The sequence below is a fragment of the Cydia fagiglandana genome, chromosome Z (assembly GCF_963556715.1).
Source record: "Cydia fagiglandana chromosome Z, ilCydFagi1.1, whole genome shotgun sequence".
Taxonomy (NCBI): Eukaryota; Metazoa; Arthropoda; class Insecta; order Lepidoptera; family Tortricidae; genus Cydia; species Cydia fagiglandana.
In genome coordinates, this window is record NC_085959.1 from 27,974,526 (window position 1) to 27,998,578 (window position 24,053).

Sequence of the window (24,053 nt, forward strand, 5' to 3'; positions counted from 1 at the left end):
TTGACGACTCGTATCGATTTATAACACTCCCTTCGGTCGTGCTTAAATTTATCGACACTTGTTGCGAATTATCTATTTTTCGCACTTGTATCGTAATGTACTACACGTGGGGCTCCGATACAACAAACGTGATTTTTTTGTCGTTTTTTGTGTAATGGTACGGAACCCTACGTGCGCGCGAGTCTAACTCGCAATGACCGAATGGGATGGTCTTCTCTTCTATAGTATCTTTCAGTCGGAGTAGCAGCCAAAGTGCTATTATTGTTTGGCCTTGTCACAGTCTCACATTTTTTTTATTCCTCACCGTATATTTCATAAGGAATGGTGGGCAACAAATAAATTCGACCAATCATAGTGGATAAATTAGATCGTTTAATTAATAATTGCATTCGTTTTGTTTTCTGTCTCCGTAAATACGATCATGTCTCCTCATTCCGCTCTAAACTTGGCTGGTTTCCTATTCGTATTCGTCGCAAAATTCGCATGCTCTGCACCCTTTTTTCTGTTCTTAACGACCCTCAGTCCCCCGAATATCTAAAATCTTTCTTCCGCTACTATGGTGTCTCTCGTGTCCGTCAGCTTCGCTCTTCTGGCAATCTTTCTCTGTCTATACCATCTCACCGAACTGGTTATATGTCCGATTCCTTCTCAATTCAGGCAGCTCGCCTTTGGAATAGTCTCCCTGTCAAAATTAAACAGTGTCCGAACAGATTTGCTTTTAAAAAATCTTTAAGTGAGCACTTTGCTGGCAGTACTGGAAAATCTTGAATGTTTCTGTTTTGTAAGTTCATCTGATTTCATATGTATGTATGTATGTATATGTATATGTAAGTAGGTATATGTATTTGTATCAATATTATTTATATTTATGTATGTTTATATTAGTGTATTTATTATGATTGTATTGTGTTCGTACAGGTACCTAATTGTATCATCTACTACATGTTTTTGCACCGCCTACAACTTATCTGCTTTGCCTAAAGGTTGACTGGTAGAGAATGCCTTATGGCATTAAGTTCGCCTTTTGTACAGTGTATTTCCTTATGTGCAATAAAGATTAAATAAATAAATAAATAGTATCGCATTCTTCGAGCAACACCGGCTTCCGACAAAGTATGGAGTGTAGAAGTAACCTTCCATACGACAAAGGTCGCATTGCATATAGTGATCCGACGGGACTGATCTAATCGGTCGATTTGATCAGAAATGAAATTGGTGTCAATCGTCAAATTTTAAGCCCCCTCCAGACTATGTGCGTGAATCGCGGGCGAAGCCGCGAACGCGAGTGTGGAGTCGATTTCGCTGTCTGCGAAAATCGACGCCACACTTGCGTTCGCGGCTTCGCGCCGCGATTCGCGCACGAGTTTGGAGGGGGCTTTAGATTTAATATTGGTGTTTATTAGAACTTTAGAACCCTATAAATTGAAAAAAAACCCAGAACGAAAATACTGGCTTCACAAATTGGTATTCTTGCGTCCGCACCTTATTTTATAGGTAATTATCGGCTCGGCGAGCCAAATTGGTATTTGCATCCGCACCTCCTGATTCGATCGGGCAATTGAATCAAATTGGCGAAAATTTTACTACAGTCGCACCAATAAAAGTCTGCAAGGGATTTGATAGCCCACGCAGTGGAAGTGTTATTTATGCATCATAATTTCATAGAAGTATGACGTTTAAAATGACACTTGCACTGCGTGGGCTATCAAAACGCTGCAGACTTTTTACGGTCTAAAGTTGTATCCAGACGAGACAATTTTTCGCCAATCTGATGAATTTCTCCGATCGAACAGGGCCGTGCGGTCGCAAATACCAATTTGATTCCCCGATCACATCAGCAGGTGCGGACACAAAAATGCCAATTTTTATAGTAGAATGCAAATTGGTGATTTAATTTGGCGCTAGATGAGATTGACCAATTATTTTCCTGAACAAATCGACTGATTTCGTCAGTCCCGTCTGGATACCCCTTATCTATGCAAACCTTTGACAGTTACCAATTTATTTCTTTGGTTTACCAACCCCATTGGATTTTCGAGGTAGGCCCCCTCTGACAGCGAACATTTTTTTCTTTATCTACATTGTTGACGTTTTACCTTCATCAGTCATACGTACCTAAAAGTATTGGTTTCAACCAAGTTTCAACATTAAATTCGTGATTGTGACGTCTCATAACAGATTTGCTATTTGCAAGACCGAAGTGATCACATTAGTTCTCTGTAAACAAAGTTTTGTACGGGGTAAGTACTAAAACAAATTATTGAAAATTACATATCCGAGATTTTGACCATGGCGCGTGACATTTTTCATGATGATTTTTTTTAGCTCAGCATCTTGTTGCAGTAATTTTACTCAAAGTATAATAATACAACATATACCTACATGGCTACATATTAGGTCAGGCAACGAATGCTCAAAAAAGTTGTAGAGGGAAATGCTATTTTAGACTCCGTAACTTTGCTAGGACTAGTTAGGAGGTGAATATATCAAAAGTCGCCAGCTATAGCTCTTGAGTTGGGAGGGAGAGGGGGTATGAAGGTACCATTTTTCGGTTTTTCGATTATATCCCGGAAACTCTGCATCTTAGCGACATGGCCACTTATACAAAATGATAGAAATAGATAATTTTCAACTCCTCTTAATGCTTAAACAGCTGAACCGATTTTGTTAAAATTTGGAATAAATGTATATTTTGAGTCCATAGGATATTTTATTTAACCAAAATCATCTTTTGAGGGTGTGAAAAGTGGGGTGGAAGTTTGTATTGGGAATCATTTACCGCTGAACCAATTTAGATGAAATTTGGGATTGTCTACATCAGCAGTCGGCAACCTTTTAGCAGCCAAGGGCCTCATAGTCATTAACGGAGGTGACGCGCCGTACTTTGTTAATATTTAAGACTTTATGAGACATTGTAGTTTGTCACTATTACATACAAAATAGCCAAGGTTGCACTCGGGCCACAAGTGACAGGTTAACGAGCCGCAGGTTGCCAACCGCTGGTCTACATCTTTGATTTAGTTTTAAATGACTTCAAACCTAAACTCAAACAGTATTATCTTCAGGAAGCCAGTTTAGGCAAAGAAGCTGATTTCCCCCCACACCCCATTACAAACCTTTAATGGACGATTTTAGAGATAAAAACTGTCTTATGTCCTGTCTTAGGACTGAAAATATCTGTGTTTATACTTGGGAATGGTGTCAATGTGATGCTATAAATACATTTTACACTCCCAATTTTACGAAAATGATACCAAACTTGGCCTAGTACCTTCACTGATGTTAAAATAAGTAAGTAAATAAAATGTAAAAATTTCAGCTCAATTGGAAACTTGGAAGTGGATCAAATTTGACTTGCAAGATATGTTTACAGACAACGGGACAGGTGAAAGTAAATAAAAGCTTGTAAAAATTAGGTCAGTGTCAACAATATGACTGTCAGTTTATATCAGTGTTTGCCCTCTCAAAGAGAGGGAAGTAAAGTATTTTTTATACTAGAAGGGTATGATGATAGATGTCAATTCAAAAGTGCAGTGAATATGCATTTTGTCTCAGGTGATTCTATTTGGCACAATTGTTCCTTAGATCCCCCTAAAAAGGGAGGAGTATAAGAGTGGTTTAGTTGTCTAGTTAGTGCTCTATTTCTACATACCAGTAGCTATCAGATCAAGTTTGCTAACATTTTTGTATAAATTAGAGAAAAAAAATCATTAACCTTTAAAGCTGGAATTTTAAGCATTGATTTCATACAATAGGTTCAAGTTTATTTTAAAATAATATTTTATGAAAATCCACCCTAAAGGGAATGTATTGAGCTTCTATACATATATCATAGAAATTCTACTATTATTTTCAATTACGCAGAGAGAATGTTTGAAATGTTCAGGTAGGTAAATGTCATTTCCGATTTTTCTAACATTTACAATTTAAGCTAATTTTACAATTTAACTCACGTGTTTTTTAGTCATTCTTGTTTTCTCATTATTATTATTTATAACTTCATGTTAAATTTCAATTCAGGTGACAAGTGACATCTTCAAGTACTTCATAGTATAATGTAGAGAAAGAGGCTGCAAGGAGAAGACAATCCAAAGTTGAAAATGGCGGAAGCCATAAGCACACGCAGTGCGGGCGCAGGCGAGGGGCATGGCAGTGAGCTGCAGGCGCAGAATGGCAGCGACGCCAGCTTCTGCAGCTCCAGTCAGACCCTCGAGCTTTCACAGGTCAGTGACACTCATCAGCAAATAACTTGTTAAATAAAACACAGTAAACCTAATAGGTATATACCTAAACTCAAAAATTATTCGTAAATGTATTGTAATTCTTATACATACTATCATTCGTTTATGTGTCATAATGTTGTTGAAAACCAACTACGAGTATATCTGTATATTTTGATAAGGACAGACTACAGCTGACTTAACAGTGGGAGATTTGGGGTGGAAAGGGACATACATACATACCATTTGCCGCCCCCAAAAAACCTGCCGCCCTAGGCCCGGGCCTACTTGGCCTTAGGGTAAATCCGCCACTGCACGGAGCCCTTCTAGGGCGACTCGTGGCGCGTCGCGTGTCTAGCGAGCCTCCACGTCGGCGTCGCGCCACCGTCGCCCGCCCCGCACCCGGTGTCCCCCTGCCTCTTACTCGCGCTAACTTTACAATATAATCAACGAGTACTATATATTTGTCATTCCGCGCTTACACAACACACTGACACCACGCCTCTCATCTTAACTAGTGGCTAGTCGAGCAAATGGAATAAACGCGTTCTATTCGCGAGTCTCGCCTGCAGGTTCTTGGTTCAATTTTAACATTCCATCCGTTTAGCTTCCTCAGTGACTGGCGGCGAAACTTACAGTAGTTAAACGTGAAAGTATGCGGATACATCCCTAAAGTTAATAAATGTTTGGACCACTAGAGTGTGTGAAAAGTATTAAACATAGTTTTATGAAAGTGTGAATCTACCCATAGAGAGCTACAATTAGCTAGGCGAATCGGGCGCCATCAGTCTACAAAGCAATGAAATTGTTGACAGTAGTTTGACACGGGTTAGAGTGTAGTCGGTGACTTAAGTAAGGTCGGAAGCAGAGGAGAGGAGTGTGTACGAGATGTCGGTGACGACGACAACCACGACGATGCTGAGCGCGCGGCGCGGCGCCGGCGCCGGCCCCGAGCCCCGCGTCAACGGCCTGCTCAAGCACCCGCAGCCGCCCGCCGACCTTCCCGTGAGTCACTCATAACACAAGTCCACATCACCACACAAGGTGCATTTTAATGACTAGTATTGACCCGGTCCTCAGTTGATACTGACGTCCATAGCTTGCCTAGATCGCTGCCGGAGAACGGTAGGTACCTCGGGTAGGTACATACCTACCTAGACTATACCTACATTATTGATACATCTACCGTCATATACATAACTTTCGCCTTGCTTATCGTATTCAGTTTCCTCATGCTTACCTATTGTATTTGGTTTGGTTCCAAAAATTAATCAAATAGGTATCAGATTTGCTGTTATACTCGTACCTGATGACTAGACAACGTCAAACAATGAGTAATTGGTCTACTACTCGTGGGTGAAAGTGTGTCCACAATAAACGACGACTGCTTGGAAAGCTCTGCAAGCTGTCATTTATTTTCTCATGGTCTTCATGTAGGTATATACTGTCCGTTTTCTTAGATCAAGTTCGCCATACATTTACTATGGCATACTTGATCTTAGAAAAACGGACAGCTCATTTCAACTCCAATATTAAGTTTGACAATCCATTAGTTACAGTTATTTGACTTAGCCTAATGGTAATGGTGCTCGACATGGTTGACATACAGTACAAATGATTAAACTCTGTAAACAGTCGCTGTAGATGATTAGTTTTGCTTTTTCAAACTATCTTAAGTTGCTCGCATCATCTTTTATGTTATAATTAATTAACAGTTACTGTTCTTAGAAGCCTAGTTCCGAAATGAGTTCAGAATTTTTATAACGATAAGCATTACAAACACCAGTCACCCGGCGAAGCGAAAAACTTGTAACGTTACAGTGAGTCGGATTGTCAGGCGATGTGTCAAGGTTCAGCTCGGCGATTACCGCCGCCGTGTGCGATAACGAAGTGGCGCGATGTGACGTATTACCGCGTCATAACTCATTAAGGCACATTACAACAATAGGTTTAAGCTAAGGTAAACATAGGTATGGATCACTGGATACAGAGAAGTACTGGGTCATATGTACAATAGACCGTCTCCGTTTTTACAAGGATATGTGGTTCTCAGTGACGGATTTTTTTTTGATATTTATTCGGCAACGTTATGAATAAAATCCTTTTACGACATCTATGTACAGCTGCAGAGAAAAGGTGCCCCCTGCATATAAATTTATTTGCAACGGTGCTAAACGCATAGTATTGCTGACTGCACATAGGTACATATGTATGTACTTTGCTGATCGGTATGACGTTTGTTCATTGAGAGTTCGAAAAAATCTTCGCGGTATCGGAATTCACCAGCCAAGCAATTCATACGCGAGAAAAGTAGCATTGTCTGAGACAATCAAAACTCCCAGAGCTGATTTTGCATGCATATCTGCGTGTACTCCCGGCGATCCCGGTCCCGGACGATGACCTTTCCTGTTACTCAGTCGTTTCTAGTTAGGTTAGACGATTGTAAGACGATAAGTCAGCTGATCATGTGTGCATTGGGAATTAAATGGAATAAAGAATGATATTGGTTAGTTACAGAACCAAATTTGATGATTTGTTGGTAATTTGTTAGATAATCTTCACCACTGATTTGTCATCAACACTCTGAGTAATATCGAATATAAAGTCATAGACCGAAGTTAAGGCATCTCAGTTTCTTTACGGCTTATTATTAACCGGGCAACAAAAATATTAAACAGGAGCTTTCATTGGGCATATATATAATAATATAACTTGACTGTGCATTAATATTTTAGCGCCAAAAAAATATATTAGCATCAAATATAAGGCATCATATTATTAAAAAAACAGGCAGCAAAATCAAGCCACCCAAAAAATTATAGGGAACGTAAAGCGATACGAGTAGGTTGGCGACTAAAATAATAAATTGGCAACTAATATTGTAAAGCGATCATAACATTTAGTTGTCATCTAGTTGTTCACACCTAATTAATCAACTATAGTCATAACTGAGCATGTCGTTTCAGCTAGGTAGTATTTTAACACGAAAGCAGTTAAATTTAATGAATATTGGTCACTTGTTACACAAAACACCTCAAATTAATTTACCAATACGTAATGGTCAGTATACTGATACCTAGTCGAAATTTCTAATTATGAAACGCCTAATGGCCATTATACCATTAGATCTTTAAATTTTTAATTACTAATTTCAATAGTTACCACTGTGTTCTGCTAGAGTCAACAGATGCGACGACGAGCAAAGCGAGGAGGAGCGTGTTAGGTTGACAGTGTGATGACCAGAGCTCGGATAGGGTGAGCTATTTGCCTTATATATGACATAAGACATGTCAAATTATAAGGCAAGATGACCAAACAAAATATTTTAAAAGAACTTCATTTTTGAATTAATAGATAGCCGTTTTCTTTTTAAAATGTGCTTCATAAATGGTCTCCAACATAATAATTAAGTTGCCAAATAAATGCTTGGTACCTACCTGCCTAAAAATAATCAAAAGCTGTAACGGCATTAAAATATAAATCATACTGATATATTTTAAGGTTCCGTTTTTGTTGCTAAACTATTAATTTTAGTACCCATTTCAATTTTTTTTAAGTACCCAAATCAATTAATTAGTTGACCGGTTAAATACGTGCCTTTTTTTACCAAGTCGTGTGGTGATGACGACATCGAAAGAACAGGAATGTTTCAGTAAGTGTGTGGTTGTTGCAGTCGCTGAGATTTGCGGCGCCGTTCAGCACGGACCCGATAGCGGTGGCGGAGCGCGAGCGCTGCGCGTACGGGCGCGTGTCGCGCGCGGCGGCCGCGGCGGGCACGGCGGGCCGCCGCGTGCGCGTCTACTCAGATGGCATCTACGACATGTTTCACGAAGGTCACGCGCGCCAGCTGCAGCAGGCCAAAACTTCCTTTCCCAACGTCTATCTCATTGTCGGAGGTCAGTTTCAACATCTCCCATAAGGAAGAACCTCATGCTAATTATAAACCTAGCATGAAGTTACCTTGCCCCTTATGTCCCATAAAGGAATAGATAACCTATTCCTATTAGGAACCTGTGCCTAATAGCTGAAGCAATTATAAAGTTGATCCAAATTTTTTTTATTAAGCTATAAGCTTCATCACATATGTTCCTTGAGTAATTCTAAGCATTTCAAGCCTGGGAGGCAATAAGAAATGTGCGTCTACTCGGATTTGTAATGGATTCAAACTTTTAACCCTGTTAGGGGATGAATTTTACAAAACGCTGAAATTACTTTTCCTGTCTTTTAATAATATCCCCAAATACATAGATTCAAGTCCCGCGTTCGAAAATTTTATTGATAACCATACAAACTTTCGACCCCTTTTTCACCACCTTAGGGGATGAATTTTCAAAAACGCTGAAATTAGTTTTCTTGTATTTTATTAATATATCTTTTTACTAAGTTTCAAATTCCTATCTTAAAATAAAACTTGAACCCCATACAAACTTTCATCTCCTTTTTAACCCCCTTAGGGGTTGAAATTCTCAAAATTGCTTCTTATCTCTTGTACAATTTATAAATGTAATCTAGAGTGCAAATTTCAACTTTCTATCTTTTGTAGTTTCGGCTCTGCGTTGATGAATCAGTCAGTCAGGACACTTGCATTGTACCCCACCCTCCCCGACTAGACGCACGCTTCTTTTTGACTCCCAGGCTAGAAATGCTTACAATTACTCAAATATCAGATGTGGTGAAGCTCATAGCTTAATAAAAAAAAATTGGGTCATGTATGGCAGCGATACGTAACTGATTCCAGTATAAGTTAACAGTTGCCAGTTGTATGTACTTAGAAATATTTATTTATTTACACACAATAAAGCATAATACCTTACATTAGGTACATACCTACATACTTAGTTTATAATTTTACCTATATTTCATCTGTGGGTGTGAAGTGGAGTGGAAGTAGATTTGATAAAAAATGTCAATAATGCTATAGTGACTCCAGACTGAAACAAATAATATGATGTACAACAGTCAGCATCAAAAGTAGCGGAACAAAAGGGGATATTATGTCTTTATATGTAGAACACTTAGACTGTGACAGATACGAAGGCTGCTAGGTACTTACTTATCCGGAAACACAAACAATTATAGGTATTTATAAATGGTTTTATAGTCTTTATATTTGTCCGCCAAGATGAATGATGCACTTTTGCATAAATGTTGAAACCACTTTTCATAGTACTTTTTCGATTCTGAATATTCTGATCTTGGTATACAAAACGTGCAATTTTTTAAACCAGATGTTCAGGTAACATCTTACAAATGCTCGTCATAATATTGCCATGAGATGCCTCTATCTTGCGGTATATACTATATATGACCATCTTGCATTATGAGTTCGCGCACAGCATCTATATTTTGTGGGATAACAGCCGAATTTGATCGTTTTTTTTATAATTCGTCCTACCGTAATACGTCTACCGCAATGAAACCTAAAACATTGACCTTCGATGGGAATTGCTCCCAAAAAGTCTATTTATGCTCTATTTTTGAGTGTACCCACTCCGAAAATGGTAAAAAAAGCATTTGCACGAAAATTCTCACAAGTAAATTTGTTGATGATGAACATACCCCGGCCGGCGAGAGCAAAAATGCGTTGACAGCTTAATAGTGCGAGGACACACACTTTGGTCGATGTCGATAAAAACAACACGATGTACTGGACCACCGTTATGATATGCAGAAGTATTAATTATTGTTGTAAACAAAATTAAAACCAAGTGTTTGTATTTATTCAGTATTTTATGTAATTTTCGTAATATACAATTAGCATTTTTTCTAAATTTTCTGATTTTAAACTCCTTCGCCTTGCCGATAAAATCCATTTCATCCAACTAAAGGACCGTTCTAAATCTACTGTAGTAATCGGAGCAAAACGAAATAATTCATAGTGATTATGAATTTGTTCTGTATTAGGTAGTTCCACTTCTCTGCCAGATATCAATTTATTTAAATTGTTTAAAGTTAAAATGCCAACGTTCTTCTTCAACACATTCTGATACTTATTGTGAATAACTTTATAATAATAATAATTTTATGTTGATAGAAAATTGTTTTAGGGTTATTCTTAGAAACGCGTGGAGGTATCAAGTTGAAATAAATAACAAATACTAATGGCTCAGTTTAAAAAAAAAATTGTGCTTAATTAAAAGTCGACTATTCTATCGACATCCATATGTCGATAGAATAGTCGATATTTAATTAAGCACTAGGAGCAGACGCATTTTTGCTCTCGCCGGCCGGGGTATGATGATGAAACAATTCATTTTTAAAATGATGCTACAATGTAAAACTAATTCATAGACATATGAAACTAACTATATTCAGGCGTGGCTCACTCCGCGATTTAGTCGCTTTGCTACAGGTAGCTAAAAGTACATCCGTTCGACCCCAACTTTGGGGTATGCCATAAGCCGCACGTGGCGCTGTCGCCACCTAGCGGCTATATCTGTGCTGAATTGCTGATCGTGACAGACGCGTTTTGTTAGGGAGTGAGTCTTCTGTACCTAGTACTATTATTTATTCTGTGCTGTATTCTGCTTCCAAAGAGTTTCATTTATTAGGATTCCGTACCCAAAGGGTAAAACGGGACCCTATTACTAAGACTTCGCTGTCCGTCCGTCCGTCCGTCTGTCTGTCACCAGGCTGTATCTCACGAACCGTGATAGCTAGACAGTTGAAATTTTCACAGATGATGTATTTCTGTTGCCGCTATAACAGCAAATACTAAAAACACATTAAAAAAATATTTAAGTGGGGCTCCCATACAGCAAACGTGATTTTTGACCAAAGTTAAGCAACGTCGGACGTGGTCAGTACTTGGATGGGTGACCGTTTTCTTTTTGCATTTTTTCCGGTTTTTTTTGCTTTATGGTACGGAACCCTTCGTGCGCGAGTCCGACTCGCACTTGCCCGGTTTTTTTCAATATAGTTCCGGTAAGTGGCCCATTCCGGATACATAAGTAGCAGCCCTCGATAATATTATACACTCTTTAACGCGAGCAGTAGAGACATCCCAGTTTAGAAAATTATTGCAGGGTGGCATGGCAGATACTTTCGGCGCGTTTTTCATACGTTACTTTTGATGCTGATTGTATTAACATCGGGAATTTTCCTTTATTAACCGACTTTATTTTTGTTCAGCAAACGACATAGTTTAGAACTAAAGAGATATCTATTTATACTGCTATGGTTTTTTATACTGCCTAAATTATCTCTCTTTATTAAATTAAAAAAAAGGAACAAACGCTGCCAACTAACCACTTTTGTACCTCAAACCGCATGTATAAACCTATGTTCCTCCTTTTATGCGCTAGTGATTCGAACATGACCTCTCCGCGCCCTTCTATTTAAAACAGATATTACCTATCTTATTATAAACTGTGCTTCCCAATAGCGTTTAAGTAATATAATTTAATTGCACTGCAATCTATGTCCGCTGTGCGATTGTTTTCCCTCATCATGTGCATTCATAAGGGTCAAATATCACGAATAATTACATTATTAATGCGATAACAAATATCGAACCATTAGGTATATTAATCATGCCTGTCAGCTTACCAAATAAGCGTGACTAAATTAGAATTATTAGGAAACAACTCATTGGACAGAATATGTCGCATGACTTAATCGTACCTAAGATAAAAGCAATTGTGAAGATAACATTCTTGTAATGTGTACAATTTACGCAATTATCTTTACCACCCCTTATCAGCTGGCGATCACGAGTAGATATGTGTAATAACTTAAGCTTACCTTGATTTCATGAAGATCTAATGATACCTACGCTCTGCCGCTCTGCTGCGAAGGTCAATTATAATTAGAATGTGTATAACTGTTTTTTCACCGGAGATGTGCGAGGTAGCCAAACGCAGAGCTATAAAGATTTTGTAACTAAGTGACCGTTTTCATTTGAGCTGGTAATAATGCGGGTATTATGAATTCTTAGCTCCATTGCCTCTGAAAATACTTGCCTTCTTAACATCAGATAGTAATTTGTAGACATACACATCCTCAGCAACATCGCTTAGCGCAGCGCAGATGGAATCTCGGTGTGTATGCAGATGAGCAGACTAGTAATTAATGCATTGTTTGTCCAACTTGCAGTGTGCAACGACCAGCTGACGCACAGCCGCAAGGGCCGCACCGTGATGACGGAGGACGAGCGCTACGAGGCCGTCCGCCACTGCCGCTACGTCGATGAGGTAACTCCCTCTCTGTTTTTCAATCTCGAGCTTTGATTCGACTGGGTAATATTGCTTGCTAATATCAATAAATAGGTTCCCCTCTAGTTTCAATTTATTTAAAAGTTTAAAGTGGCCAAGTTAATGACGGTCCAATGTTACATGTTGTGAGTGTCCAGTGGATGCCACGCCATTTAAGGCCCTTGCATGATTAATACGTATTCGAACCTTCTCAGAAATATTCCCGATACTTATTGCCTATTGTGTTATTAGAGTCATTACTGTCCCCTTTCCGCTTAATGAAGATCACAGAAATATATACAAACAATAGGTTTTATAAAAAAAAATATCCATTGTCGGGTCACAGCTATTATTTGTTTAATAAATCGTGTGCAATGATATAAATCATACCGAGAAGGACTAATAGGTCAAATACCAAACACTTGTTACTGCCAGTGGCGGATTTGCCCTAAGGCCTAGTAGGCGCGGGCCTAGGGCGGCAAAAAATTAGAGGCGGCAAATTGTGACAAAAAATTCGCTGATAATAAAAATAAATAAACTAAAATGTAGTCTATATGATGGGTGCTGCGAAAGGGGCGGCTACAGGGCCTGGGGCCTGGGGCAGTAAAGACCGCCGCTACTAGTTGCTGTAGGTAGCTATTAGCTTGGAACGCTTTAAATGTGCTTGCCATTGTAAATACTCTTCTCATATCAAATGCTAATTCGCAATTTGTGTAGATTAATTTATCGCCACTCGTTGAAAATTTGCTACCAGTAGCAATTTCCTCGAATACTGCCGCTAGCGGCTAATAAACATAATAAGTAGGTATTATTTATTGCACCGGCGGGCTGACCTTTGTGATATGATAAATCACAAGTTCATATATCTTGACAGAACGAATAATGATAGGTATTTTGATAAAAAGTTCATTTTCTATTAAAGTGTCAAAATCCCTATTGCAGACTGTATAAATGCCCTTACCTGCGTTCCAACCCGGCACCTCCAGCCTCGTAGGCAGTGTCACTAACGACTAAGTAACGGATTTGATGTAACTACATGCTCCTAGAGTCTCCAGGACGTGTAAGAATGTATAAGTTTGCAAAATCGAAGCTTATTGTATGTACGCGTGTCAGGTGGTGCGGGACGCGCCGTGGGAATACGACGAGGCGTTCCTGGAAACGAACAAGATTGACTTCGTGGCGCACGACGACATCCCCTACACCACCGAGGACTGCGACGACACCTACGCCATGATCAAAGCCAAGGACATGTTCGTCGCCACCGAGCGCACCGAAGGTCAGCCTCCGTCAGGAAATATATTACAAGTTTTGGGTTAGACAAAAGTAAAAAAGGCCGGATTCGCCCATATTTCTTCATTTACTTTACTACCTTTTTCAATATTTGTAAATTAAGAGCGTAGGATTCAAAATAGTTATTTTTAAAATCTTTTTGTTACAAATCGCACTATGGATAAACCATGTTTTTTCTGATATTGAACCATACACGATAAAAGTAACATTGTGCAAGATTGGTGACCCTGCAGACCATGACCAGATTGCCGGTTGCGTCACCCTTCCCGCCCTTTGTACCTTCTTCCTGCCAGTGCAGCCACTAAGCATTTTATTTCGATGTTGCGCTCGTCCCTAGTATAATTTGGCCTTTTAATCAGTAGTAGTCGTGCATAGTCTGAGATAACAATAGTTCTGGTGTCGCTGAGCGATGGACCGTGTCGGTATTGTGAATAAACCCTGCCCTGATTGTCACGCCCCAAATGGATGTACATGATATGTCGTTATCTACGTATGTAGCCGCTTCCTTGCTCCTATTATTTGAATATAATTTGGTAAGTAAATACATAATCCGGGAGGAACAATGAATAGTATACATGCTAATGACAGCTGGCTTTTTTGACGTTGCTTTATTTCACTGAAAATCGAATATCAATTTTAGCCACTTCAAAGTGAGTGATTTAAGAGGACTGTTCAAATTCGGCTTTATGGTACGTTTAAAGAACACTCACAGTCACATCTTGGTCACATCACATTTAGGCCAGTCAAATTATATCCAAAAGCAGCGTTTTGAGGAATAAATTCCCAGCAAGATGGAAAAACGTTTTAATTTGTACGTTAATTTGGTCCTAAATGCGTGAAATGCGAGTTTGCTCCATCCCAGGAGGTGTGCATAAATTTGTTAGGTTAGGTTTTTACTTGGAATAGAGTAGGTAAGTATATCGCTCGCATCGCATTCTTTACAGTACATATGGTGCTACTTTATTGCACTAGTGTGGTAATTACATAGTACTATCGCAATGTACTAGAGTTAGACCAATACATAATGCACGCTTTTGTTTTGGAACAAATCTGATAAGTGTAAAGAAACAAACATATTTTTTTATTAGTCAAATATTAAAATTGGTACTATGTATTATCTACCTATATGTTTTGGAATGTACTTCCCACGTTAATCTGCCACTGCCGTGTACACATGTTGGAGTGGCGGTGGCGTATTGGGAACTGTAGTACAGGTCGCTGCGTCATTATTGCAGGCGTGTCGACGTCGGACATCGTGGCGCGGATCGTGCGCGACTACGACATCTACGTGCGGCGCAACCTGGCGCGCGGCTACTCCGCCAAGGAGCTCAACGTGTCCTTCCTCAACGAGAAGAAGTTCCGCCTGCAGAACAAGATGGACGAGCTCAAGGACAAGGGCAAGAAGGTACCGCTCGCTTAAGTAAATGTAAAGAGCGTCCGTTCCGCTGTCGCGAGAGCACTCCGTACTGACGTAATCCTCGTGCAGGTGATGACGAACATCGGCGAGAAGCGCGTCGACATCCTGACCAAGTGGGAGGAGAAGTCGCGCGAGCTGATCGACGCGTTCCTGCTGCTGTTCGGGCCGGACGGGCGGCTGTCCAGCATCTGGAACGAGTCCAAGGGGCGGCTCATGCAGGCGCTCAGCCAGCCGCCGTCGCCGCGCGCCTCGCCGCCGCCCAGCGAGAACGGCGACGACTCCCAGGACCGCGCGCTCGCGCTCGCCTCCGCCCACGCCGCGGCGCCCGCGCTCGCGCGCGCCCTGGCGCACGCTCGCGCGCACAGGTACGTGCCGCTACCGCTAGCAACACTACATGCGAGTACTTGTCTTCGCCTAATGCGAATATTCCTAATTAGACTCGACTAGAACCAACGTTCTTCACTTTTCAGAAGCTCAGCGTCGCCGCCGCCTCCCAAATCGCGCCGCTACGAGACGCTGTGGGAGCCGCAAGCAGGTAACTGGGTAATATGCTCTGCTTAGCTAGTCTAGCCCTACCTAATACACACTCACACCAACACGCTGTGTGTCTCTCCGCATTGTGTGTCTCACGACGGCACGCTTATTTACACTTTGGTTTTGGCTTGCGTTTTTAACGGTAGCTAAAGATGGCGTTATTCATATCGTGAATTAATCTAAAAGAGATGGTAAATTAATACTAATATCACCGAAAGAGATGGTTTTATGAAACTTTCAATAGGAGTAGTTAAATCGCTTGTTTATAACGTTTATTATTGTCTCCACCAAACCCATCGATCACTGTAAAAGCGTTAACTCCAAAGTTCAGTCGAATGAATATGAATGAATACGATACAAGTGCGAAAAGTAGGAAATTCTCAACGAGTGGCGATAAATTTTGCACGTGTATTGTACAGCGTTTTACAGTACATACATATAGCCTTTTAAATTTTCGACATTCGCAAGCTAGTTACCGCACTAGGGTGGTAAAGTAGCACATTGTGTACTGTAAAAATAAAATTGCTCCTGTTTTTTAAGGCCACTTTTGTTTGTGGCAGCCATTACCATAGGGATTTGTCTTGCAGTAACAGCACATCCTTGTCAATTGCGTTCGCCGTTTACCTGTGATATACTCCCGCAATCGCTTCAATAATCTCGTTTAATACTTTTCACTCTTCCTAATAATAGTTACCCTTGTCTTTGTAGTCAATCATCAATAAATATTCCTTGACAGCCCCAGATGAATTAACTTTGAATTTAAGGCACCAGCCACCGTAGTAAAAGTTGTGATTACCGCCCAATGAGAACCACACATAGTGAGATGCTCGTGCGTTGTTAAGTGGCGTTTGTTTGTTGATGCAGATGCGTCGAGCTCTGAAGGGCTGGGGGCGGAAGCGGCCGCACTCCGCCAGCTGACGGACGACGGCTCGGACAGCGACGATGACTACCAGGACACCAGCGCCTACCTCTAGGCTCCGCCACAGCCGCAGCCGCTACTGCCACCGGCACCGATGTACATTGTACCAACATCGTCGCCAAACCCGTTAGCAAATCTACATTGTAACAACGAACAGCGTTATATCTGTAGAGGGTAATATGTTTTCCTGTAGGTCGGCTTTTTATCATCTGTCACCATGCCTGTCACGTTCCAACAAATACGTATGTGCGAAAGTGACACAAGGCATGACCGGTAATAAAAATGCGACCCCGATACCGCTTCTGGAATCACTTATGTGTCTTATACTGACGGATGAAAAGGTAGCCGGAGTTATAGTTCGTTTTTTTAGCATTAGAAAGAACTTGAAAGAAGGTAAGCGATGTTGGCATGTCTTTTAATTGAAGCTTTTTAAAAATCAATAACTATTACTTATGAAAGCAGAAAAATATAAATGATCGTATTAGATTCATATTGGCCGTAACTTATTTTTAAAATGTGTTTTTCAATTAAAAGACACATCAAGATTGTTTACCTTATTTCTAATGCTAAAAAAACGAACTATAGAAATAGCACACCCTCGAGTTACAAACAGTAAAATGCCGTCACGCTCTACCAGTAGTAAGGTTCCCCGTGCCTATAGTAACTGACACTAGAGTGCGCGGTCGTACTTCGTCACACGAGCGGTGATATTCAAGAAGGAAAATAAAATAAATGTTTATAAATCATAAAGCTACCCTTCTGATTTATTAACTTCGCTTTTTTGTTTAGCTGTGATTTGTTTGGAGCGTAAACAATTAATCACACTGTGATGAGATAGACCTACATGTGGCTAAGACAATAAAAAGGGTAATCTGATTAACTGACGTATGTACACACATGATTGGTCTCTATATCCTTATTTTAAGGCAGCAGTGAAATAATTCCACAAAAATAGGGGCCAATAACTGTACCTAAATTAATGGGCCAATCATTGAGTACTTTACCCTAATTCCTTAGTTCATATAAAAAACATATCTGGGCTTATATCTTGAGCGACATCAACATCAAACGAATGTTATTGGTCCACGAACTGTCATGTCCTTTTTTTCTATGACAACACACTAATAATATTTAGTATACATGTCGACAGCGAACATAAAATCAGCCAGATCATGGAATAATACTGTTCGAGAAATGGACCCCAGTTTGATTCAAAAACAGAGAAACAGAGAAATAAGTTGTTAGACTTAGAACTAAAATATAGGTTCTTATAACGCCTGAGTAATGTACGTCGCTGCCGCTTGAGTGGGAGTTGTACTATAGGTAGTTGACTGATAAGAAGATATTTTCGGGCTATTATTTAAATTATTTTATAGAGTATGTTACTTGTAGAATTTTTGTATGAATACTGTTTGAGTACAATTGAGTGGATGTATTTAAATCTTATAACGTAGGAATTATTTATGTATCTTAAATAAAAATCTCTTTATAATAACGTTATATGTACAGGGCACCTGTTAGTGTTGGTAGGAACTAGAGTCCTTTGAGTCTGAATTGGAAAATACCAATTCGTTTTTACGAGACTGAGCTTTAAAAAAATCTGATTTTTAAGTCCCGAGTAGAGTACTTTGTCGATTTTTTTAAGATCAACTCTGGCCGACGAATAAAGAGTCAGTCACCAATTTTATAGGTCTTTCCTAAATAACAGTTAAGAAATAAGGCGTTATTGTATGATTTGTGTAACAAATTCACAAATTTTACATAAGGACAATGCATTTCGAAAATGTTTGTAATAAATACGAGTGTTCTCTAAAAAGGTTGAAAAGAACGACTTAATTTTAAGACTGAATAACCGAGTCGAGTCTTGAAGCTAAGGACTGTAGTCCTAACTAACACTAGCATCTGTAGGGTCAGGTGCGGGAAAAATAATTTTGAACACTAAAATATTCTATTTCATTCCTATTCCATTTGAAAAAGGAGCCTTGTGTGTAGACTTCTTTTAAGTATAATTGGATTGAAATATAATAGAGTCAGACTAACAATAGTCTACAGCGGATTTGACAGCCCACGCAGTGAAAGTATTATTTTAAACGTCAAACTTCTATGAAATCATACCGCATAAATGACACTTGCACTGCGTGGGCTATCAAATCCGCTGCAGACTTTTTTTCGTCTTATATTTACCCCACCTGATCCTAGTTTTTAAACACCATGAAATATTAATTATATTTGTTATCTCAGTTAATTAAAGGTGCTAATTACTAAGAAATGATTGTTTCATTCCCTATCCTTTTTGTCTGGTTTGTTGCGAAAGTTACCTGTAAGCGCAATGTACTGCATATGCATAGTAAATATGCAGCTTTTCATTGAAGTAAACTTAGCCGTTTTTTTTTGGTATTTTACCCAGTCCTCCCGAGTACAGTCTGTTCGGAAAGGGACAAGTCGTGGAATGTATTGGACCCCATACATTTCATGACCATTTCCGAACAGACGCTAGAATAATGATTTCGGACAAATAAGAGTACTACAAGTAAATTTACGAATAGAGATTTCGGACAAGAAAATTTATGGTTTGAGAACACGACTGTATTACTTACACAAAAGAAAAACGTACTATGGGAACCGCAATTATAATAAAGTAAGGCGAAACATCGGGCCATAGTCTAATCATTATCATTACCTACTTTAAGTTTCAAAAAAGTTTTGAATCTGTGCATGGTAGCCTTTTTAGAGAATATGGCATCCGACTTCGAGATCCAATATAGAGTCGAAGAATGTAGGAGGCACGACATTCCACGACTCTTCTCTTTCTGAACATATACTGAGACTACTTAACTATCATGCTATCATGGAGCGGCGCATTTTTATCGACCCGCTCTAGCGATGGTTGAACGCCGTGAATGATCGTTAGGCTTTGGTTTTTAGCTGATTATTTTAACTATCATATAAGCGCATTGTAATATGCCTACTTGAATAAACTATTTTTTATCTTATCTTTATCGCCCTCATTTCGCTTGCATCTGAAATTAACGCAAATCCAATTTTTGTATTTAAATTTAAAAAAATATTGCAATGTTATCGGCAGTAATTTTTGGAAGTGAGCGTGGAAACATTATTTAAGGTATTAAAATGTTTTAATGAAACTAATCGTTTCAAAATTATTTTTACAGTACATATAATGATGTAGTGCCACTTTACCGCCCTAGGGATTAAGGACAATTAAATACGTGCTTGTCAAAAATTTAAAGGGACATATGTACTGTAAAACGTTGTACAATACACGAGCGAAAAGGTAATTCGCAACTCGTGTCGAGTTAAAACACACCCTTCGGTCGTGTTTCAATTTATCATCACTCGTTGCGAATTTCCTTCTTTTCGCACTTGTATCGTAATGTGCTAAAAACAATACCGTCAACTTTGATCAACTTTCCCTGTCAATTCATTACAAACATTGCATGGCTGCTAACTGTTAATGTCTAATTTCTATAATATTAATGGGAGAAGACCATATTTTCGCATAAGCATATGTAAATAATTCTTCATTTTACGTATTGTTTCAACGAAATCTTGTTAAAATCTAGTATTTTATGTTAAATATTGAATTATTACATGAAGTCGGCGATCATAAATAAAGTATATTATACCTTCGCTATGCCTTTTTGACACATATAATGGAATTTCTGATGGAGATGTAAAACTCTATTAAAGCTGCGACTGATAGGTACAACAATACAAAACACTTGCAAGAATTAAATGACAGATCGCAGTTGCTATTTTAAAAGCCATTGCCAGCATTTGCGAACAGAAAGTAACAACAAAAAAAGAAAAGGCTTATTTTATTTGCAATAGCTTAAAGGCAATTGTATCAAATATGATTTCATTGATTTCTAAATACAACAACAAATAACACTTGCTATTAAGAGTATTTATGAGACAATTCGCAGTAGCAAAAATTGATATTGTGTTTACAATAAAAATTAAAGCACAATAGGACAAAATATAACCTACATAAAAATATGACCTCCACTAGCAATAGGGCAATGTTTCCTCTACTTAATTTTTTTCACACCGTGCACGGAAATAAAGCGCCAGGTAATTACTAGAAAAACATAGATAAGGGGTTGGTCATAAAATACATCATCTATTTTGACGAGTTTTGACCCCCCCCCCCCCGCCTAAAATCATCCCAAAAATCATGCTTCAAATGAACCCACTTCCTCCTACGTCATTCTACCATCATCCCATGTCCAGACCCCCCCCCCCCACCCCCATACAACCATACTATTTTGCTCTTTACAAAGTAAAGATAGGATGATGAAACATATATTTAATGTGAACATGTTCATGTGATGATACAAACGACTATAAGCCTGGCTTTGGAATAAAGTGGCTATTCTTTCAAGGAAAAAACACAGTACATCATGTTAATGTGGTTGTATTTGATACATATATTGTTTCTGTAACCATTCAGTCCACTCCTCGCTTACAGCCTTTGCTAGCGTCACTTCTTCAAATACATCACTTCTAGATATTTCTTCAAACCCTAACTTTTGAAACATTGCAATACTTATTAAATTCTTAATTGATATTTTGGCTTCAAAATTTTTAAGTTTTACATCTTTGATTCCATACAATAACATGAGAATGACAGCTTCCCATCCTAGCCTTTTGCCCCTGGCCGTCTTTTCAGCGATCATTATTTCTATTTCTCCCGTTGAAGAGTCCGAGTCTTTTATAAATATATTAGTGTCTCCAATCATTGCACCTGTAACAATTCAAGAAGCTATATTGGTAGCAGTGGGGATTCATAGGTTCCAAGGTTAGTCCCATATCTAAAAGTAACACAATACATTCTCAATCTGTCAACCTTTTTATGTAGAAACTTACCTATTTCATCACCATCCTTGATGAACTTGACCTTGTCCAGGATGATAAAAGTGCATTCTGCGGATGTAAAATCATCAGATTAATGGCACATTGTAAGAGGTTGAGCCGTAGTGAACCACATTAAGTAACGCCCATACTATCTTCATCTTCTCTCCAGGTTTTTTGCATTTCGTACTCTTGCTCCAGTGATAAAGGCTCTGATGCCGTGAGCATCTGAAGCTCTTCAGATTTCATCCATGAATGGTACCTAAAAGGTGTTAGGGGTTGTATAGTAAGCAAAAATGCCTCTCCATAAAATCATAAGAAAACAATGTTTTAGTAAAGTCCTACTTACTTTTCTACATGAAGCTCCCTATACGGCACTAATACAACATGTTCTCCAAGTATTTTTATATTACGGTTTAACTTCATTTTCTGAGTTTGAACTTCAAGAACCAATATAAAATATAATTGAAACAACACAAGATATCAACGCAGATGTGATATAAAGCAGCCCATCGACACCCCATACTATGATAAACTATGAACGTACTTGTTACCAACATTGAGGCATAGAAATAATCTTATCGAATTAAAATGACTGTTGTTGCATTTTGGTAGCACATACCATACTTGCTTTCAACTTAGTCGTATTATACTTACTTTTCTTTAGGTTGGTATGATCGGTAAAACGTCAACCGTCATTTTAAATTTTCGTGACAGCGGTAATATTAAGTGATTATTTTTGAGTATAAGACAAAATTATTTTCTCTTTTACTTAAATGGGGGGCAAATCTTTGCGAAAATGTGAAGTTTGTGGGGTCAGGCGTGTAAGAAGATTAACTTCTGATATATTTTTGGCGAGATTTCCGCTTGACCCCAACAGGTCGATAAACTTTTAGCAAGTTGTATGAAGTTTTAAGTCAAGTGGATTTTGATGTTGGTTGCTGAAATTACTTTTCTTGTATTCTCATAATAGGTACCTATGCCCTTATACAAAGATTCAAGTTCCGCATTCCGCACTCACAAAATATCTGATCTCCATACAAACTTTCAACCCCTTTTTCACCACCTTAGGGGGTGAATTTTCATAAATGCTGAAATGAGTTTTCTTGTATTTTAATTTAAAACGTTTTTACAAAGTTTCAAGTTCCTTGCTTAAAATAAAATTTGCACCCGCAGACAAACTTCCATCCCCTTTTTAACCCCCTTAGGGGTTGAAATTCCAAAAACGTTGCATACGGCTATTATGCCTTTCTAAGAAGTTTCAAAACCATTTGTAATGGATTCAAACTTTCAACCCCTTTTTAACCCTGTTAGGGGATGAATTTTACAAAACCCTGAAATTACTTTTCCTGTCTTCTAATAATATCCCTAAATACAAAGATTCAAGTCCAACACTCGAAAAAATGTTTGATATCCATACAAACTTTCAACCCCTTTTTCATCACTTTAGAGGTTGAATTTTCAAAAACGCTGAAATTAGTTTTCTTGTATTTAAATAATATATCTTTTAACGAAGTTTCAAATTCGTAGCTCAAAAGAAAACTTTAACCCCATACAAACTTTACGTTCATAACATAAGCGTATTGTAATAATAAACTATCTGTATCATATCTTTAATATGTTAAATAAAATTATTTTTATATTTTGCTTTTATTTTATTAATCCTAGTGATACTCAAAATTTACTGTTACTATAGTACAGTACAGCAGCATGTACAGTCGCCATCAGATATATCGAAGCGGCCAAAGTGCTCACAAATATCTGAACACGCCTCTATTGTCATGGCGCTAGGTGCGTGTTCAGATATTTTTGAGCACCTCGGCCGCTCCGATATATCTGATGGCGACTGTATCGCACATTTATCGATATCGATAAAGAGTAGGTACGCCAGTAGTGGCAAGCCCTAGTGTTGTTTTTTTTTGTGTTGGCAATATTGACATGTATTTGGTGTGTTGGCACAATGTACGTTCATAATTCGGTTTAAGGCTTGTTCGAAAGTGCCGACTCTTAAAACGTAGTGATTATATGCTCAGTGATATAAAGTACCAATAGTGGCAATAGTCCCATTAACAAACAATCTATACCAAAGACAATATAAATAAATATCGCCATCGGATCAACATCGGATCCTCTTGGACGAAAAGGTTAGAGAGCCTACCTTAGGTATCTGCCTCTCTATCACTCGTACGTTTTCGAAGTGTTTCGAACGATAAATGACATTTTATTTTATAAAAAAAGTGTCTGCTGAAATCACGCTGTAATCTGCCATACATGCACTCATACATGGCATGACCAAGGAATAGAGAGGCAGATTTATAACTATTAAAGCAGCTATATTTTACGGTAACCTCATCGTTGGGGCCTTGCTCAACGTATAGAACTTTTATAGCCATAACACACTACCGCACCGCATCGCGACCTTGGTGCTCCGCAAGTCCCACGGAAGAATGAATGAGCGCGCCGCGCTGTGGCAAGTCCGCACACACCATACTTTACTCTTTGGCCACAACCATAAGTGAGAGCGAGAAAGAGAACATATGGGTCTTGGGTGTGGGTTTTGTCTATAGTTGTATATCTATTTGCCGGCCTAGCCAAGGTTACAATCGCTA

The 24,053-nt window shown here is 38.8% G+C and overlaps 2 protein-coding genes across 5 annotated transcripts in view; one reads left to right on the forward strand and one right to left on the reverse strand.

Annotated features, from left to right (window-relative positions):
• LOC134679426 (choline-phosphate cytidylyltransferase A-like) overlaps positions 1-18,829 on the forward strand; it is a 49,939-nt gene extending 31,110 nt beyond the window's left edge. Inside the window, exons 1-9 of one of the 4 annotated variants that reach the window (XM_063538329.1) lie at positions 2,120-2,240; positions 4,021-4,223; positions 7,894-8,116; positions 12,315-12,412; positions 13,526-13,688; positions 14,938-15,107; positions 15,189-15,484; positions 15,590-15,654; positions 16,518-18,829. In XM_063538329.1, the coding sequence (XP_063394399.1) occupies positions 4,101-4,223; positions 7,894-8,116; positions 12,315-12,412; positions 13,526-13,688; positions 14,938-15,107; positions 15,189-15,484; positions 15,590-15,654; positions 16,518-16,627 (1,248 nt within the window). In that variant the 5' untranslated portion in view covers positions 2,120-2,240; positions 4,021-4,100 and the 3' untranslated portion in view covers positions 16,628-18,829. Of the gene's footprint in view, positions 1-2,119; positions 2,241-3,992; positions 4,224-4,702; positions 5,226-7,893; positions 8,117-12,314; positions 12,413-13,525; positions 13,689-14,937; positions 15,108-15,188; positions 15,485-15,589; positions 15,655-16,517 lie in introns of those variants that run through there. The other 3 variants (XM_063538331.1, XM_063538330.1, XM_063538332.1) reach the window with 3 other exon arrangements.
• Positions 18,830-20,991: 2,162 nt separating this feature from the next.
• Positions 20,992-21,956, reverse strand: LOC134679501 (alpha/beta-tubulin-N-acetyltransferase 9). The gene is made up of 4 exons (XM_063538430.1): positions 21,794-21,956; positions 21,597-21,706; positions 21,460-21,516; positions 20,992-21,337 (listed from the first exon to the last, which is right to left on the reverse strand). Exons 1-4 carry the CDS (start codon positions 21,868-21,870, stop codon positions 20,997-20,999), a joined length of 585 nt encoding a protein of 194 aa, XP_063394500.1. The 5' UTR covers positions 21,871-21,956; the 3' UTR covers positions 20,992-20,996.
• Between the last annotated feature and the right edge of the window lie 2,097 nt (positions 21,957-24,053).